At 39.2% G+C, this 20,956-nt stretch overlaps 1 protein-coding gene across 2 annotated transcripts in view; it reads right to left on the reverse strand.

Moving 5' to 3' along the window:
• Window positions 1–5,965: 5,965 nt before the first annotated feature.
• The window catches only part of ptprub (protein tyrosine phosphatase receptor type Ub), a 292,943-nt gene continuing 277,952 nt past the window's right edge, over window positions 5,966–20,956 (reverse strand). For both annotated transcript variants that reach the window (XM_041793097.1, XM_041793096.1), the window contains 3 exons: window positions 16,746–16,903; window positions 9,979–10,114; window positions 5,966–9,848 (listed from right to left, as the gene is read on the reverse strand). In XM_041793097.1, coding sequence (XP_041649031.1) covers window positions 9,786–9,848; window positions 9,979–10,114; window positions 16,746–16,903 — 357 coding nt within the window. In that variant the 3' untranslated portion in view covers window positions 5,966–9,785. The remainder of the gene's footprint in view (window positions 9,849–9,978; window positions 10,115–16,745; window positions 16,904–20,956) is intronic.

The raw sequence follows: 20,956 nt of genomic DNA on the forward strand, positions 1-20,956 counted from the left end.
AAGAGGAGGACGACCGTTGTTCTCCTCGAGGTTAATGTAGTACTATCAGCAGTGCAACTGTCCACTCAGGGCTGCATCTATTTCCACAAGGGCCGCAGGAGAAAAGGGAAAAAAAGAGAGGGAGACAGAGACAGGAGGGAGGAGGGGTGGGAAAGAGGGAGATGATGGAGGAATAAGAGTATAAACAGAGACTTAAAGGAAACCTGGAAGCCGTTCAAGAAAACAAACTGTAAGGAGTGGCTGCAGTTTAGCTTTGTTGTTTTAATTGCCTTTAAAGTTGATAGCAGGATTTATGGCCCATCCTGTCTTTGAATAAATGGATTAAAAACACACAAATATGCTGATGTGCAGAAAAAAAAAATCCTAAAGGGACAGAACTGTGGAAACTATCCAAGAAGTTTATTTTTTAACTGGATGCATGGGAAGCTGCTGTATTCCTGGATAATTCTAACAACTGTAAACCAATCAAATCAAGTCAAATGCCATATTTGTATTGACACCAGTATATCACAGAGTTTGTTTACCACCCTTAAACACATCAGAAATACTTATGATGTGTACTTGTTGGCGTTTGTCGAGGATCATAATAAAGTGTGATGGATGTTAGCCATTGCATGTGGCCTCATTTTTCTGCTCTAAATAAACCGAAGGATAAATCCAGTTGCTAAGCCAGTCCCTCAAAGCGCTGACCTTTAGATAAGCCCATCCCTCAAATTCATGGCAGCTCCAAGATGCTTTATTGCCACAACCTAGAAATGGCTCATGTTGACATAAGATCATTTACAAGCTCCTCCACAGAGACCCTCAAGGCTTCACGTCTCTATATGTTCAGAGAATAAGAGACAATCGTTGGAGTGAGATAACTTCACTCACCTGAGATCTTTTTACTATGAAGAAATTCAGATTTGGTTTCAGATCAACACCTTTATGTTTAAAACACATGTTGGTATCAGTGGTATAGGAACAAAACCGTGCAAAACCTTAAGGCATGTTGGGCCAAATAATGAAGCCATAGTGCTGCAGACTTAATGTTATGTCACATTCAGTATGAATTATATGAGAGTATCAAGTAAAAAAGATGGATGTCCAAATAACAACTTCCATATTTAATCAAATTCACTAACGTGCTATTGTTTATATGTTTATATTGCAGAAAACAACATAAAGTAAACTTTGAGCTCCTGTAAGAAACATTGTCTTTGTGTTGATTTTGGCAACACCCTAAGGACAAAGCAGTAGTTTACATCTCTGACTTGCTGATGGTCTTATTTCCTGTTTTAGAACTTAAAGAGGCATCAAAAATAACATAAAAAATCCACACAGGAGCTTTAACTTAACTGATATTTCAGCTCTCAAAGTTGAAAAACATTGCTCCCCACTTCCCCTGACTCTGTTGCTGTGTTTCATTTGTTGCCATCCATTTTGTTTCTCTCCACTGAATTGATTCAACTGTTGAATTTAAGACCACAACGTGCTACAGGTCAAAGAATCCCAAGCTGAAGGTTTCTGGTGTCTCTAAATCAAACCAAACTCACAGCAAAAGGTGAGTGTGATAAAGAGGGAAGGGGACAGTCGAGTCGCTCATGTGTCCTCTGATCCTGGTTATCTGTCTCTGGCTTCTTGTTTGCCTGAGTGATCTGGGCTGGAACCATCACGGGCTCCCTCTCGTTCACGTGAACCGTGACTTTCACTGAGCTGAGAGCACACTGCCGAGATAAGGGCCGCGGCCCGGCTGACTGTGCCGATGGATCCGGCGAGAAAACATGGTGGATGGAGCCATCTGGCCAGCTCCTCTCCCTTCTCGCTCTGCTGAACACAGAGCTGGAGCCTCCTGTCTTCTCTGCTGCACTTTCCTGCAGAAGTTGAGCTCCATGGTATGACAAGATAGCATGTTTGTGTGTATACCGTGTGTATTTCACAGAAAAACTGCAGACAGAGGAGCAGATTTACTCCTCAGAGAATAGCGGTTACAAGTCTGTACTGCCTCCAAAAAATCATATCACACATTGATCCAGATAATGCTTCTCCTTTCTAAAAGCCTCTAACAGCTTCCACTCCAAGGTAAAGGATATGCATCTTCTTTCTACATATTGACTTCAGATTTGGCAAGGTCATTCATAAAAGCTTTTGTCACAATAAACTCCCAGTGAATATCGGATTTTAACTGCATCTACTACTGAAGCTTTTGGCCCTCAAAAGGAAACATTTAGCATCTATACACCACTGTATTCTTTAGAAAAATACTTTCCCAAAGTGAGGAAGCTTTTCAGAAGCTTTCAAACTTATATTCTATAACCTGCACATACTAGATATTTGTCACTTCTTTTAATGCTATTTGAGTATCAAATTCACCTCTTTTAGTTTCCTACAGCAAGTCAAAGAATCTACTACTGATGACAAACCAACAAAGGAAATTTGTCATAAAAGAAGCAACACATCACATTAATAAAAACTAAACATCACTGAAATGAAGTTAATGCAAGACCAAAAACTTGCTTTAATATGACATGCGTCTATTAAATGAGATCAGTATTCACCCTTTTATCTGCAAAGACATACACAATGTGCATACAAAACCAAAAGTTCAGGTCACAGCAAGTTCACACACTTTTTACAACCACAAATCTTTATATTTTTAGCATAGTTTATTTCTGCCCTTTTTTTTTTAAATTAGAACTGCTATGAAATACCCATGAGCTATCTGACAGTCTGCCTTCATCAATAAAAACACAGGCTGTTACAAGGCCCAGTCACCGTTCAGTATTCATGGATATATATAAAGGTTTTATATTTGGCAATGACCTGCAATTAAATTATGCACCAATCCTTTATAGCCCAAAGGAATAACGAGCATATATTAAAAGCACAAATATCAAAAGTAAGGACTAACTTGGTTTAGTGGAGATGCCAAAAGTAGCCTTGTGTTCAATGGTATCCAACCTGTCCAAATATCCTGACAGACATTGAGCATAACTGTTTGTTTTAGGATCATGGAGCTTTCAGAAATGCCACAATTTGACCTGAAATGGTTAAATTTTAATGTCTGAGAAGTAATTCATATCTACACAAATTCAACATTTTTTAATATATACTTTCACAGTATAATTATTTCATAATAATATTAATAATACTAAGTTACCAAGCAGTAGTTTTTTTATTGTAAACTTTTATAGATTGAATGTATGATAGATTGAATTTAGTTTTAAAAAGCAGACAGTTAAAAATAGTTAAATTAAAAACATAAATTTAAAGTTAAGTCATTAAAACAATTGTTAAAATTCATGGAGGGATACAAATATGACAAAGATCTTGTGTTAAAAGCAGAGTCCCTTTGATAAAATCAAAATTCTTTGTAACATATTGTAGTTAAAAATGTGACGAACTTTGTGAGTTAGTTCAGACAGTAATTTTGAGCCTAATGATTCACACCTGACATTCATCCAATCAAATCACATTACTCACATCCTCCTAATTTAGTGGTCTATTTAAGCTATAAGATTTCCAGTCTCTTCCTCTGCTCTCAATCGCTTGCTGCCCTGGTTAGGCACTGTGCTCTCCCTTAAACCCACCTCCACCCCAGCATCCACCTGTTGGCTCCAACTGGGAGTTTAAGATGTTGTCTCATCACTCCTCAATTCAGCATGTAAGATAAATCAGTGAGGAAAGATAAGTCAGAGCCTTATGCCAAACTATGCTATGCTACCAAAATAAATGCTTGAAAAATTGCAAATGTGAAATGACTGACTGAAATACTTTTAGCGTACAGATATTTTCTTGTGTTCTTTATCTGGGATCTACCTGCTCAACCTTTATAGTGATCATTCATCTTCAGACATCCATAACCTTTATTAACCTTGTGATAACCTTTTTGAATTATTCTTTTTTTAATCCGTAATCTACCGCCCCATTGAACACGTCCAAGTCATGATGTACAAGAGGCGATCCCAGTGCCATTCAATAGTGCTGGGTGATCCTACAGGGTCCCACGTCTCCACCCTGATGTCTTTCTAGCTGAGGAGTCGTTTCACTGAAAACTGAACTCCATAAGGTGAACTACTTAACAGTGAACCAGCGTTTCATTTTTGTGGATGAATTTTGCAAATCGATAAAGAAAACTTGTTAAAAAATGCTAACGTATTACGGCTTGTGGTTCCACCGGATGGGAGCCAAAAAGCATTATGGAACCCGATGCAGCAAGAGGCCAGATTTACACTTTTAAAAATCTTTGCTCTATGAAAATGTGAAATTTATCCATGAAATTAAACGCTGGTTTACTGTTTGGTACATACACCTTATGGAGTTGTTTTACTGAAAAGACACCTGAATTATAACAATGTGCATGAGTTTATTAATGTCCAAGCATCTGAGCGTTTATGTCTGCAGCTCTCTTGGGAGGGAGAAGCTCTCGGCCACAATGCTTCTTTCGCCATGAAGCTGCCTTAATGGAAGCACTGTGTCTGAGCATCTTTATTGAAATCATGCTTTTCAGGTAATAACTGAGTAGTTTAATGTTTATTTTTGGAAAACATTTGTAAAGTGTTGAGTTTTTGAACAAGTTGTTCTCATATTATGACCACGAATTGAGACATCAACATTTTAAGCTACTTAGCTTATTAGTCTGCCATCAAAAGAGCATCCCACGAGGTCAGTGTTTAGCACAGTTCATTGTTTGTGTATGTGTATTGTTGGAAATGTTTGCTTTTGTAGGTCATAAACAGACATCAGTGCTGATGTCTGTCTGTTTTAAAACTATTAAACCGTCTTTACTTTAATGAATGGATTAAAAAAGAGGGAGCACTTTAAGAATCGTCTGTGCGTCTGTTTTTTCCAACACAACCTGACACAGCTAACTGTTGGACCTCAACACTTTTTTTTTTCTTTTTCTTTTTTTTTTTTACAAAAACACCTATGAGAGCGTATCGAGAGTGAGACTCACCAGGGACACCAGGGGAGAGTCTGACATTCATCCAGCCTGTCAGCGCAGGAACATTAGACATGGAGCCCGCAGAGAAAAGACAAAAACCCAGCTGAATCTTGGCTGGGTGATAAGTTACTTTACACTCTGCAGTCATTACACTGCCAGAATTAAATGATAAGATTCCAATTACCTGCTAATTTAAACCAGCGGTCAAAAATGAGGAGTGTAGGATGATGGAGCCTGCCGCTAAGGATTTCTTGCTGTAATAGCTTTCTGCAGGTAAAAAAAGTAAATTGAGGAAATGAAATAGGATCTGGTAAATGACCTACCTCTTTGTAAAAGCTCCTTAGTGAAGAAATGCTTCAATTATTTGGTATATTTTCAATGAAAAAAAGCACAATTTTTGCACTTTTCTTTCCCAATTTATGTTATGTGAATTTAAGGTGTTCCTTCTCCCAGGAAAATAATTTGGAGTGTCTTAAACCCAGCAGTAAGGGGGTCTTGTCCTCTAATTAATCCAGCTTGTCCCTCTGCTAAACACTGGATCCGCTTGCAGGACTCCTGCATTATTCAACACAGCTGTGGGTGAAAGAGGAAGTCTGCGGTCTGGAGTCACCTTACTCCGAGCAAGAGAGAGAGAGTGATGGAGAAGGATGGGAGGAAGAAATGAAAGTGATGGAGCTGAGGATGGGGGAAGGTGAAACGAGGAGAGAGGAAGAGAGAGAGAGAGAGAGAGAGGGGCTGTGTGGGAGGAAGAGAGGGGGGATGATGAAAAGGGGAAAAAAATAAAGTGAGAGATTAAAAAGAGGAGCGGAGATCAAATGGTCGATGTGGTTCAAGGCGAGGGGAGCTGCTAAAAGAACACATCCGTATGAGAAACCGCAGGAGGGTCAGAGCCTTATAGACAGGAAGTCCTGCCCAGCTGTCAGCTCTCTGCTTCTGCTGACAAACCAATTATAAAAACCCACACTGGATTTTCTCGCTGGGTTTGCATTTTTACCAGAACATCCGATAAGATGACAACCACACATATCTCTTTTTTCCCCCTTGTTCTTTTATTGTTATTCCTCTGAACATACCCCCATCCTGACCCCAAAATACACGTCTTCTGCATATTCTCTCATTAAATACACACCTTTCCCCCCACAAATACAATGGGCAAAAACACAGTAGTCATTTTCTGTCGGTTCATAGAGACGCACGAGTGAAATCTACGGGACTCTCCGAGAGAATAAAAAGCTTTGGAATGGTAAAAGTACAATGCACTCACACGGTGGAGGCTGCTGGAAAACACAGCAAAGATGTGGAATATTTTGAAATCAACTTTATGAAATGTGATGGATTCACACATGCTTGAACAGACATGTTTTACTCAGACTCTTGTTAAAATTTCTGGCAATAAAACTCACAAAATGTTCATTTACAGCACATTCACCTTGGTGGTTATGTAGTGGTTACGTCTTTACTCTCGGCAAACATATAGTATATTATTCACAAAGTATTCACAGAACATAATATACATCTGTATGTACACAATCCTTCCACTCTCGACCAAAAAGTGTCCAGGCACTTCCTTTCAGTGATCCTGCACCAGATCACTGACTACACTTCAGCTTCCTCATGACTTCATCCTCATCAAAAATGAGCTGCTCTATCAGTGAACCTGTGGGAGCCTGCTGATGTCTGAATACTGTTTAGATTCCTCACATAGTCCTGCACCTGAAGCAGAGCGTGAGCCGCAAACTCGCAGCAGAGTTCACCTAGCTGCCTCTTCTCAGAGTGTGTGTCTCTCCTTGTTTATTAGGGCAGGTCCTGGAGAGACAACTTCTTTGAAATCCTGTACTTAAAGGAGTTTCAGGAGCCGGCAAGGAGAATACCATATTTAAGAGGTTAATAATGAAGTGAAGGATAAATATTTTCCTAGTTATGGAGCTGTAAATAAATTAACTTCTTTTTAAAATAAAGGTCATTATGTGTGCTGAATGTTTTTGTAACTATAAATTCAGGATTTTTGAGTAGTTTCTGTCCTTAAGTTCCTACTGAATTACAGTCGGATGATTTTCTCCAGTAGGTTGCTTGCAGTGATGTGACCCTGATGATGTTGACAGTCGGGTGGGGCAGCAGGAAGTAAATAACACCAGTAAGGAATCAATGGAAATGGAGGAAAGTTAATATATTATAACTCTAAGTAAACCTGCAAACAGTCACCAGAAATGAATAATCTTCAGAAAATTTCTACATACAATGAGTATGATCCCTACACTTTAAAAAAAGGGATTTTTCCCACGGGTTAACTGATTTACCTGGCATGGAGGCCATCGATATCACAAATTACTCCATCCTGCAGACTACACACCTAGTCAGATGAAGGGGGACTAGAGTTCTTGTGGAGTCTTTTACTGAGGCTAGCTGCACCACTTTAACAGCTTTTCTCCCTCATTTTGTCACAAATATCTTTTACTTATGTTATACTTATAACCAAACAAACCTTGTGGAAAAAGCGACTGGGCCTGGAAATGAGCCTGTTCCCAAAGTTGCCTCTTCTTTTTGAACCACTGGAGCTAGCTCCTGTTTGACAGCTAGTTTCCTTTCTTTAGTTTTTGTTATTTTATCCACATTTTAAAAGCCAAACTGGCACAAAATTAGGAGTTGTTTGGCAACCAAAACAGCTGAGCCAAAAGATCCCAATCTGTAAAAAGGGATGGACTGACATCATCTGTGGAAACACAGACAAAATCAAGGTTTACTGAGCCTAACCAAGCCAGACTGTACTGAACCATACTGGACCACTTAAAATGGACCATATACAAGCATTGTCTGAGTCAGATCATCCAGACTTTAGACTGAGGCGTTTAATCCATGTCTGCTGTCGTTTCTCTGAGAGATCGTTTTGTTTTCCACAATTTGAACAGCTGTGGTAAACAGCACAAAACGTGGGCCGTTAGATAGCACTCCTGTATGCTAAAATCAGTTCATGCCCCCTATCTGGAGTTCTCTACTATGACATTATCTGCGGACAACCTATTGGTGACTTAAAGAAAAGTTTCACTCAAGTGTTGTGACTTGTTTATCTTGTATGTTACAGACTAAATCAAAGTAGAGTAGTCTGTTTCTTTTCTACTGAAATGTAAAACTGATTTTATGGTGATAAAACCACAAATTTATCCCTTATGTTTGCTTTGATATGACTCCGGTTTTAAGCTCTAAAAGTTTTCATTCATTTTAGGGCTAAACTGATAAATGGAAAAGAAAAATAACAAGGAAAATAGCAATATGCATGAAGTAACCAAATGTTTTGTGATATTGTTCTATAACTTTGTGTTTTAGTTTTACATAATCAAATTCGAACCACACACTATTGTTTAAATATTCCTACAGTTGCAGGGAAATAGGCGTTAGGTGCTCTACATCTTCTGTAGACAACCCCCAGATACCCTCTTATTATTGTGCCTCACTTTGTTTAATGCCCCGAGGCAGGAAAGCTTTCGGACCCCCTAGTCGGCCACTCTTTCCTACAGGCTGACTACTCCATATGTCTGTGGATAGCCCTGCTTAATCTCCTTTTTTATAACACTGTTTCTTTTTTGAGATACTGAGAATGCTTACAAGTGAAAACACCTGTTTTCTCAGTGGTAAGAGGGGATTCAAAGTAGCATTTTTCCTTCTGCACAATGTTAATGCCCATTTTTATACTTGTGTATAATCTCCATGTAAAAAAGGTAAAGATAAATTTAACTTGCTTTGACGAGTACAACATAACGCCTCAGATGATGAAAGAAAGAAGAAATAGCAGACTCAAACCTGTGACTGGTAAGGGTTTCTTTTAAAGGATTAAGGTTATGTTCTCTCTAACCTTACTCCTTTCAACCATAGCATAAAGGAGGATCATTTCTATACCACTATAGCAGGTCTGGGTGTTTCTATTTCTGCACCTTCCTTTTCCTCCTCGCTAGGCGGGACATACAAACAATTGCTTTCAAGTGCAGTACATACTGAATGTTTGTAGGCATATATCAAGAACAACATAAAGAGATGATTCAAGTCAGTCAGTGGGATTGGCACTGTGACAGTAATGGGATAGGAATCTCCCATGGTGGCTCAGGACCAGGAGCCGTGGTCCCTGGTAATATCCACCTTTAGCACACATGGTAATCCAGCTCAGACGCTATGGCAAAATACAACACATTGTACGACTATACAGTTTCTGCATCAATACTGCTTAGGACTGGGCTCTGTCTTATTCCTGTAGATATCCTCTTAGAAGCTCCTGATGCTGTTTTTACACCAGTGTAGTAACCTTCTGGATTTATTCATTGATTTGAATAAATCTGTCCGAGCATCATTTATAAGGCAGTTTATGGTATGGTAGATAAGTCATGCCACAACCACAGTGGACTGCTGTTGTATGTAGCTCTTAAGAAAGAGGACAATGCTTCCACCTTTTAATAATCCTGTTAAGAGTCTGGACTGTGATCCAGCCACTTTTCTATTTGAGTGAAAAAAATGAAACACAGCTGATGTGACCCCTCTTCAAACCAGACGGGTCCATTTTGTAGCTGGAAAGATTGTTTTACTGCTACTGAAACTCTCAGCACAAAAGAGTTGTAGTCCAGAGGCAAAGAGGACCAAGAAAAGCACAAAAAATATCAAAAGAGAGAAACATCACCAACAAGGAGGAAAATCACAGCTGTACATTAAAGGTTGAAAGTTAAAACCATGACCATGTTTTCTTTTTCCTCTCCTCACTTTGTAGTCCATTCAGCGCTGAGGCCACAGGTCCAAACATTAAAGCAGAGGGGTCACTGGGTGCCATCAAAATCAAATCTGCAGTGCGTGGGATACTGCCGCTGTGGTAAACATTTAGTTGCTATCTATCATCAAAGCAGTCCAAGTACTCCAGGACAAGGTCATAGCAGAATCGATACTGGTCCTGCAGGCAGAAAAAAACCCCCCACAATATTCCTTTCAGTGAAACTGTGAAAACATTGAAACAGTAACTCAAACATCTTTATCACTCAACAACTAACACATCCTCTCATGGCATTTTAAAAGACTCTCACCAGGGACTCCACCATGTTGGGTTTGCAGTTGCGTAGAGTTTTGACAGCATAGAAGATGTCCACCATGTTCTGGTACTGGATCATCTCCAGGAGGATGCTGCAGGCACAGAAGGTGCCGCTGCGACCGCCACCATTACTGTACAAGAAAAGATACATTCATTCACAATTGGAAATGCCTTTTTTATTACCTTGAAAGCAAATTAAAAAACAATTTTCTACAGAAATTCAAGAAGAAAAATACCACTAACTACAGTGATTCCCTGACAGTTTTATAAAGTGTGCATATTTGGATATAAGTAGATATTTCAAGCACTTTCTATGCTGCAGATCACACTTACCCATTTATACCCATTCACACCACACTCGTTCAGTGATGGCGAAGGCTGCGACGTAGAGTGGCCATCAGTATTAACATATCCCACTTGTACACATTCGTACCCATTCACAAACTACTGATGCAGTAATGGGAGCAATTTGGGGTTAAGTGTCTCGCCCAAGGACACATAACATGTGATTGCACAAGTTGAAGGTTGAACCATTGACCTTCCGGTTGTACTGAATCACAGCCACCCCCTGTCAGTGGTTAAATGACCTGGAACATCAGCTTGTTTGTAGGGCTGTTCAGTTAGTCCATCTTAATAGTTACCATCATATGAGCATGTTTAACAAAACATTCTTTAAAAGGTGAAATGAAGATATAGAGTCATGTTAAAGACATAACCAAGTATATAATCTACCCTGTCTTAAAGAGGGTCATGGTTTATTCACAATTCCATGTGGCAGCACTATATTACCCACAATCCTAGGGTGCCCCAGCGATGTAGAGCCATGAACTGTGGTTTCGGGGTGCTAAGAGTAAAGGCAAGGGTTTAGGGCAAAATGGATGGTAACTGTTGAGCTTTTGTGGTGATGACAGATGGACCACAAAATTCACAGAGCAACAGATGACCAGCAGAGAGTTGGAAAAAAAATCTGTTGCAGCAGATGGTTTTAACCTGTAGAGGGCACTTACTGTGCACATTTTTAATACAAAAAGTAGATTTTAAATATTTGGACCCTAACTGATCAACAGTATTACTAAGCCTCTATAGACATGGGGAATCCACTGTAGATATACTTTTATGTCTACAAAGCAAAAAAGATTTTTGTGGAAATAGTACTCTTTGGACTTGAGCTTTTAAGGTTTTGATTTATCACACTGCTGTTTCTGCACTTTAACATTATCTTTGCATGTATATATATATATATATACACACACAGTTGCAAGAAAAAGTATGTGAACCCTTTGGGATTTCTTGGATTTCTGCATGAATTGGTCATAAAATGTGTTCTGATCTTCATCTAAGTCACACCAATAGACAAACACAGTCTGCTAAACTAATATCGCACAAAAACACACAAAACACAAAACATGTAAACATTCACAATGCAGGGTGGAAAAGTATGTGAACCCCAAGGCTAATGACTTCTCCAAGAGCTAATTGGAGCCAGGAGTCAGCCAACCTGGAGTCCAATCAATGTGATGAGATTAGATGTGTTGGTTAAAGCTGCCCTGCACTATAAAAAACACACACCAGTTTTAAGTTTGCTGTTCTCAAGAAGCATTGCCTGATGTGAACCAAGCCTGGCACAAAAGAGCTCTCAGAAAACCTACAATCAAGAATTGTTGATTTGCATGAAGCTGGAAAGGGTTACAAAAGTATCTCTAACAGCCTTGATGTTCATGTGTCCGCGGTAAGACAGTCTACAAATGGAGAAAGTTCGGCTCTGTTGCTACTCTCCCTAGGCGTGGTCATCCTGTAAAGATGACAGCAAGAGCACAGCACAGAATGCTCAATGAGGTGCAGAAGAATCCTAGAGTGTCACCTAAAAACTTACAGAAATCTCTGGCACATGCTAACATTTGTGTTGACAAATCTACAATAAGTAAAACGTTAAACAAGAATGAAGTTCATGGGAGGACACCACGGAGGAAGACATTGCTGTCCAAAAAAAAACATTGCTGCACGTTTGAAGTTTGCAAAAGAGCACCTGGATGTTCCACAGCACTACTGGCAAAATATTCTGTGGACAGATGAAACCAAAATTGAGTTGTCTGGAAGGAACACACAACGCTATGTGTTGAGAGAAAAAGGCACACCAACATCAAAACCTCATCCCAACTTTCAAATATGGTGGAGGGGCCATCATGGTTTGGGGCTGCTTTGCTGCCTCAGGGCCTGGACGGATTGCTGTCAATGACGGAAAAATGAATTCCCAAGTTTATCAAGACATTTTGCAGGAAAACTTAAGACCATCTGTCCACCAACTGAAGCTCAACAGAGGATGGGTGATGCAACAGGACAACGACCCAAAGCATAGAAGTAAATCAACAACAGAACGGCTTCAACAGAAGAAAATACACGTTCTGTAGTGGCCCAGTCAGAGTCCTGACCTCAGCCCGATTGAGATGCTGTGGCATGACCTCAAGAGAGTGATCCACACTAGACATCCTAATAATATTGCTGAACTGAAACAGTTTTGTAAAGAGGAATGGTCCCAAATTCCTCCTGACTGTTGTGCAGGTCTGATCTGCAACTACAGGAAACATTTGGTTGAGGTTATTGCTGCCAAAGGAGGGTCAATCAGTCATTAGCCTAGGGGTTCACATACTTTTTCCACCCTGCACTGTAAATGTTTACATGTTTTGTTCAATAAAAACATGAAAACATATCATTTTTTGTACAGTATTAGTTTAAACAGACTGTGTTTGTCTATTGTTGTGACTTAGATGAAGATCAGAACACATTTTATGACCAATTCATGCAGAAATCCAAGAAATCCCAAAGGGTTCACATACTTTTTCTTGCAACTGTATATATATAGATAGGTATATATAGATTTGTCTTTATTTGAAGATGTTTATTAATCGTGATTTATTTATTTAATAAAAGCCTATGTGTTTCAAATTAACCATTATAACAGCTGTTTTGTTGTTAGCTTCCATCAGGCACAGTTAAGGTTTAGACCTTGACTGTCAACTGATGCAATTTTAATCCTATAATACTGCATAAGCAGCAGAGTATGTACAGCAAAATTTTAATATACAGAAATATATATCTCTCTCCAGTGGGAATAAGCCTCCTAATGTGTTTAAGAGGCTTCTGGAAGACAATAACACAATATAAGCAGGACAGATTGTGTGTAATTTGATCACCTTGTTTTGTGCATGTGCCGCCTCATGAAAACCTCTATTGCATACAGTTCATACAGCAAGTACAATAACTTGATACAAAAATAGCTGAAAACGAAAAGCTGCAAGGTAGAGGAAAATTGAGAAATAACAGCAGAGTGTGGCATTTCCTCAGAAATATTGTCATGGTCATCATAAATGAAAGGCAGTATCAATAAAGCAGAGGAGGACCATCCACTCCAGAGACAGTGGCAGGGAAGGTGGGCATGCCAGCCTCTGCAGCGTATACAAGCAATATTAAGGTAATCAATCGTCGTCAGTGCTTTGGCAGTCCCAGATTTACTGTAGTGAGAACCATCGCATTCTGTATTAAGCCATAATTGATTTGATCTCCATAATCTCTTTCTCTGGTTGTCGTGGGTAACACTGTGTGACAGCGCTGAGTGATGTGCTTTTGCATGGGGGTGGGGGAAGCAAACGTGTGAGGGGTTGGCAATGAGCTGGACGCCACATTCATATTCATCAGTGGGTGTGCTCTTGGGGGGGCTTAGGACAACACAGGAGAACACAACACCACACATGGCACTTTAGCACAATTTGATTTTCTGTATTAAAAAAATGAAGGAAATACATTGTACTGCATCTCGCTGCACCAAACCACAGACATAGAAAACATGAAAACAAGACAGGGAGCAGTCTCTGTTATTGGACACCAAAACAATATGTGTTTGTATTTTCTTTGAATACATCAGGATATTGCTGGTTACTATCTCATTATGCTTTTTTTTATCTGTATACAACATTTCTCCAGTTCTCCAGTGATTATGCACTAATGGTATCTATTAGGGATGCATTAGTTCAACATCAGTACTAGCTAAAATCAGCCCTGTCGACAGACATTGGTCCATTGGCTATTAATGTAGCATGAACTGATATTTAAATGTTATGTCGTATCAATTTAAAGCCAGCTAATGTTTATGCCTTACTGCTGATCAGAGAAGAGGGTTTTTTGGGACAGAAGAAGCAACCTGTTGGACAGACCCTCTTTGTTGTTGTGGTCAAACATGACAGAAAAGTACTGGCAGAAGGGTGGTCTTACACTAAAAGGAGTAAAAACATCACATCAGAATATTGGCAGTCTGCTAAACTGTTACTTCAAACACCAGTCCAATTTTCACAATTGGTGCATCTCAAATATCTTCTTTCCATCATTTCTATGTTTTTGGTGGATTGGTGGTCGGGTTATATAGACAATATGATAAATAGCACTGTTTAGACCCACTCATTTTGTAAATTATCTTTAGGGAGTGCTTTGTCATGATTTGGAAAAATACACTTTAAGACTGACAGATTAATTAAGCTACTGATTCTGTTGGGATGGGGGCTTCCAAAGTAATTTTCAAGGCCGCCCATAAGGAGGGTAAAGTAGAGAAAGCTTTCTGGGGCCTGGCAAAATTGGGGACCCATGGAGGCAAAAAGGGGGGTAAAAAGTGGCAAAAATAGGTTCAAAGACACAAAAATGTTTGAAAAGTGGAATGAATGGGTTACAGAGCCAAAAAGGGGCAAAAGTGACAAAAATGAAGGGATTAGAAAGTAAAAAGGGGTTAAAAAGGAGCAAGAATGAGCTAAAAGTAGCAAAAATGAGCAAGAAGTGGCAAAAATTGGTTATAAGAAGCAAAAAAGGTCAAATGTGAAAAAATGTAAAGAAATTTTTGCAAAGACAGGTGAAAACTGATTAAAATGAGTTTAAAAATGGAAAAATTAAATGACTTGAACATCCGAACTCAAAATATTTCAACACACTTTTCAGCTCCAAAATGAGGTAACTGTTAGCCAGGATAGCTGGCACCAATGTTACTGATCCAACACACATGCATTATCAATAAATCACAACGGTGGAGGGTTCATTCTCTGGATTTTTTAAGGGGCCCAGCCCATTCTGTGGGCTGGCTAGGTTACTTCTGTAATCTCCACCATTTTATGAGCAAATATTCAAGTTCTTGCTATTATCCTTTTCCATAAAATATTAACCTACTGGTTGCCTGCTGTGATTTTTGTGTATTGCTGCTCATAAGTACTTCAAATGCATGTTCTTCATAAGAAAAACAAGAGCTGATAGTGTAACTGAAGGTTTTTAGCTAAATCTTATAAATTTAAAGAAGACATCAACATGGAGCTTTGCTGTATGAATGAGACCGTTGAATAGGTCATTGCCATCGACTCCTCAATAGACCAGATATACTACTGAGGGACAAAATGCTAACAGTGATATTATGACTTCATGAGTTTGTACCAGAAAATCTAGCAACACGCTATAAATTAGCACCTACTTAGACGCCTGTAGTATCCAAGTATATCTTTTTCTTGTTAGCAGGCTTTTCTTCTCTACTTTATCATCACTAAAAAGTGTGCTAACAGATGCTAATATGGCTAACTGTTTGTTAGCCTTTAAGTGATGAGCCTCCTGACAACATCTGTTGCTTCTGTAAAGCAGCTGTTGCTGCAAACCAGTCTAATGCCCTCTAAAGCCAGAGCTGTGGCTACAAAAGTGTTGTGTTGTTATTATCTTAATTCTAATGATAAATTCTTACCAAGTATATTCAGTTAGATGAACCAGAAAATATGGTTTCATATTTAAGATTAAATGAGTTGAAATATTGCTGCCTAAAAAACTGAATAATGTGCGATAAATGAGTGCATGAATATTGATGACCACATGGAATAGTCAAGTACTTGATACCCATCCTTAGTTTAATTATTATACTAAGTCTAACTGGAAAATGACCACTCCTTTATATCCTCCCAGGTGGCATTTACCCAGCTGCAAGCTGAGTTTAAAAAATGCACTGTGTAAAAGTGACAAAAACTGCAGTTCTTCAAGTGTCCACTTGAGGACAGCGCCAAAAGCCACAGATTCCTCATTAAGTCTCCTGTTAAAATGCCTACTTTTACAACAGTTATAAATGTTTCAGAAGCTTGATACAGAAGAAGTTTAATCTCTACACATACTTTTTTAATGGTACAACTGGAAGGGGCTACAGTTTTTCTATAACCCATTTTGATTTTGTTACAGCTAAGCCTGTAATAAAACTAAGTGGGAGCTTGGCTGTTTAGACTGACTTGATGGTGTTTTGTGCCTATTTGCTGGGAATCATAAGGCCTGTCTCAGCTCCACCTCTTTGCCTGTAAAGAGACTGACAGAATGATCTGTGGAGATAAATTTCCATAGCTATCGTTCACTCTAAAACAACTCTTTTGTAACTAATGGATGACTTCACTGAGACTACGTCCATGTTTTTAAAATTTATGTTTTTTTGTTCTGTTTAATGTTCATGTTTTCAGCAATAAAGGATTAAATTAAATAAACAACAAACGCTCCTCTGTCATAGTTCATCAGAGTCTGTCATGCTTTACCATGTTTTTACAGACATCTTTGTGGTTCTCTCCTCTGTGAATAAGCTTTAAATGCACTTTTAAATGTCATTCTTCAGCAGCGCTAATTCACCTCCTTTCACACACAGACTGTTTCTTTCTGCCTTGTCTCCTTCTCTTTTCATTTACAGAACATGATGCCTTTTTTAAACAGATTACTCACAGGCAGTGGACCACAGTGCGTCCTTCTCCACACTCCCTCTGCCACTTGTGCACTTGCGCCAGCAGGTTGAGGAAAGCCTTCTTCGAGTCAGGGACATCACGATACGCCGACCAACGTAGAAACTGGAACTGACACACCACCAGCTGGCCCTCCTGGAGCTACAGAAAACACATTGAGTCTGAGTGTTACTGAACTGTTGTGCTACATTTCTCCGACTTGTTTCGGTGTTTCTATGAGTGCCAGTTAACACCTGGGTTTGAGTGTTCCCCTGGCAGAGTGCTGGTGCTCTGAGCAGTGCTCGCTCAGCACACTGACTCTGAGATCTATGGGTTTGTAGGTGTAAGTGAGGCTATAGCTGTGTGTGAAAGAGGTCCCTGTATGTTCATAACCTTGTCCTGTAGAATCTCACCCAATACTTAAGGAGCAGTGGAGAACCGTAAGTCATGCAAATTGGGCCGGCAGAGACACCAACGATGCATGGAGGAATTGCCTCAGCAGAGGTGGGATTTACACAATGTTCCTTTTTTTTTACTACTCTCAAACGCACACATACATATGCTTACAGTGCACTTCCTCCGATTTTTACTCCCTACCCTTGTATATCATTGTCACACACAGGACAACACACACACTACTGTACTGAGAGAGGGTGAGAAGTGTGTTATTTCTGTTTGATTTGATTCCTCCCATGCTGTGTTAAAGGTGCCTTCTCCTTGACAGCCTTGTGCCCTGAGTACAAAATAAGGTGACACAGGTAGAGAGGAGGGACGAGAAGGGCAATCGAAAAAGAGGAGGAGAAGGTGTCAATCAAGACAGGAAGTTCTGGGCCCTTCATGTCGCGCTACTTTTAATGGCAGTAGGAGAAAAGCCGTGCATACAGATTTCCTTAATAATTGGTTGACAGTGAATGCTGATCAGAATGCATGCATGTGCTTATGCAAATTCTCAAGTGTAAACCCAATCTGCACACACAACTAATACTGGTTGAAGTCTTTGAGTGTGTGAAGTGAAGGTAATTGTTTCATACATATGCAAAAATTTGGAGGAAAAAGTTGCATAAATATCACACAGACATCCCCTGTGCTCCCTCCACAACGACAGAGCTGTCATTTCCTTTATTTAGCCTGTTTCGTAATTCTCTACATGCCTGGCCTTTTTTAAAGTGTGACCATGTTTATTAATAAATCAAAAGCAACTCTGCTTTCCAGTCTGATGAGTCGTCTCTTTAATATGCCAACCTGCACCTTAGAGAGGAAAGACACCTCTCTAGGTAATGACAGGAAGGGACTGAAAAAAGGGAGAGGCTGACCTTTCTTGCATGCATGTCAGTGTGCTTTTCTTGCATAAAAATCAATAAAAAAACATATATTAATATGCACAACTCTTATGGGAGCATGTTATGTGTATGATTAGAGTTGTTCAGTTTTCTTGAAAGTCGAATAGAAAAGTGGCATGCTCAGTAGAATTCATAATGAAGTCTAAAAATCATTTTTTATGATTCCCCATTTCATCATCATTAGTAAAATTTAATCTTAAACCTCCTGTGAGAATTTTCCAGTTTTGATTTTGGTGTTCTGTCTTGGTGGAACGTAACCTTGCAAAGCAGAAGGCTACGCCTGTTTCCGTGTTTCTCACTGGCAAATCCATCTTGCAAAGCTCCCATCTCAACTGTCTGGGCCCAGTTAAAAGTGACTGGACCAATCAGTAACGAGGGCAGTACTTTTGGGCGCAGCGGAGTCGTGATGTAAGCAAGCAGCAACAAGAGGCCGGTGCAGTTATGGCGGAAGACATTAGCGTGAATGCTGCTAATGCGCCAGTTTTTTCAGAACTTGATGACATTTCTTCATTAAAAGAAGAACAAAGAACAGCATTGAGTTTTCTTTTCAAAAACGACAAAAGTCATATACTGACATGTTTACAGTTGCCACGGTTATGCTGTTCTGTATGGAGTTTACCCCTCGGTAGCGGCTATGTCACGTGTTTTGTTGCTCTGATTGGCCCGTAAAGATGTGACAGACAGAACGTTCATCCAATTACCCTCTGAGGTTTTTTTTCCCCTAAACTTAATGGATGAGTGGTTTACCAGATGGATGTGTTAAACACATCCATCTGGCGAGCCAGGTTAGGTGGTACGTCTACATGAGAAGATATGTAGTTTGGGGGGTGTTCTCATAAAAAAAAAAAAAAACTTCACAAATCATGACTTTTTTCCTTAAAATGTTTTTTTTTTTTTTTTTTTTTTTTTTTTTTTTAAACAAAAGGTTGGTAGTTTCTGCACTGTGCTTTTTATCCCCTCAGCCGAGGCCCACAATAATCGGCCTTATTTCCACAGCAGCCTGTGATGTCAAGCTCAGGCTGGGAAACTCAGATATTTTTAGCACGTCATTCTGTTTTGTTCAAAGTCATTTTTTTGGTAAAGGGCTACACAGCTGCTCGGTGGTTAGCATTGTAATCTTATAAAAAGAGGTTCCTTGTTTGGATCTTAGTTGGACAGAGCCTTTCTATATGAAATGTGAAAGTTCTCCTTGTGCATGAATGAGTATTCAAGCTTCTCCCAGTGTCCACTCAGTAGGGTGACTGATGATGCTAAATTGCCCATAGATGTGAGTGTTAGTTCACTGACAGCTGGGATAGGCTCCAGACCACTGCAACCCTAAACCAGATAAGTGGTATAGATAATGAAAGGATGTATTTGTGATTAACATGAAGATTCTGACTACTGGTTTTATTTCATTGTTAACTGGTTGAAAAGCAATGACACAGCAAAAACTGGAGTGTTGAATTTTCAGTGTTAAACATTTCAAAGTTGGCTTTAACTCTCAAAATGTAATTTTAACTCTGTTCAGAGATGAATGGCCTTAAATGTTGGAGTTATTTGACAATGTTGATGCATTCAGTGTTAATCTAATGCCCACTGCCCACTGGGGACACAGTTTTCCCATTATGCCCCTGGGCAGGGTTTTTAAGATATGTTTTAGATGTACTTATACGTGCTTAGTTCTGTTTAGATGTTGCCTGTTGTACAGTGATCATTCCTGGGATGCCTTGTGCCTCATGTTTCTGGTTGGTTATCGTCATGTTTGATGTTAAACATATCTGTACCATGAGTGAAGTTATCGGCTATGTCGGTGGCTTCCTGCCTGTGGTAGGAGATGGTCCACAATAAAGGGGGTAGTGCAGACTTTCAGGGTGTCTTCTATCTATGCATCTGTTTCTGCTCCATTGTTGCTGTAAGACATCTTACTTAGCCAGAGCTGTTCAATACGATGGGGAAATTGTTCTTAGATTTGCACTGTGTGAATAATCACAGTAATAAATACCTCAGATTATTTATTTAGAATTATATAAAGTCAGGAGAAGTGTAAAATGTAACACTACAGGAGTTGAATTAACGCTAATGATTTAACTGTGTATAGTGTTGAAATGACTCTGGTTAGTGGTTAAAAAATTAACACTAAAAAATGTGTTAAATTAATGCTCAAAAGAGCAGGCACATAAACACCCATTTCTAGTGTTAGACTTAACACTCTCAGTGTAAATTTAACAGAAAGACAAGAAACAAGTACATACACAATGAGTACTGAAAACCCAGAGAGAAATCAAACCCCATTTATTGCTAAAAACATATTTGATAACTCTTTTGCCACCAATGCCAGTAAGGCTACTGTTAGCATTCAGCCATTTTCAGGTTGTATTTCACGTTCAATAATCATGGACACTATAGAAAAGGCCTGCATTACTAAACGTCATCAATGTTTATATATTTATTCAATCCTGGGATCATTCAAAGTGTATTTACCCTTACAACATGATGTTAGCTGTGTAGCTCTATCTTCAAACTCTACTGGTATTTTTACATTTCTCATTGACATAAGCCAGTGGATGCACAAGCATAGTGCATTTTTTATCTTTTAGTGGACCATTTTAGAAGCACTTTTAAGAGCTAACTGTTCATTTTTAGCTTCACATTGGCTCATCAAAATACAAAGTTTACAGTGCAGAGTGCACGGTGGTAGTCTTATATATGGTGAATATATGCCTCAATTCAATTTATGTTTTATTTGTAATCCATTTTAGGATACAGGAAAATTGAATGGGATTAATTGGCACTAAGCTGCATCAATGATAAAGTACCAGTGATAATGACCTACACAATTAATGTTGCATTGTTAGTGAGTTTTACCTCAGGCTTACAGAAATATGTTAGAAAT

This window comes from Cheilinus undulatus, linkage group 8, assembly GCF_018320785.1.
Source record: "Cheilinus undulatus linkage group 8, ASM1832078v1, whole genome shotgun sequence".
Taxonomy (NCBI): Eukaryota; Metazoa; Chordata; class Actinopteri; order Labriformes; family Labridae; genus Cheilinus; species Cheilinus undulatus.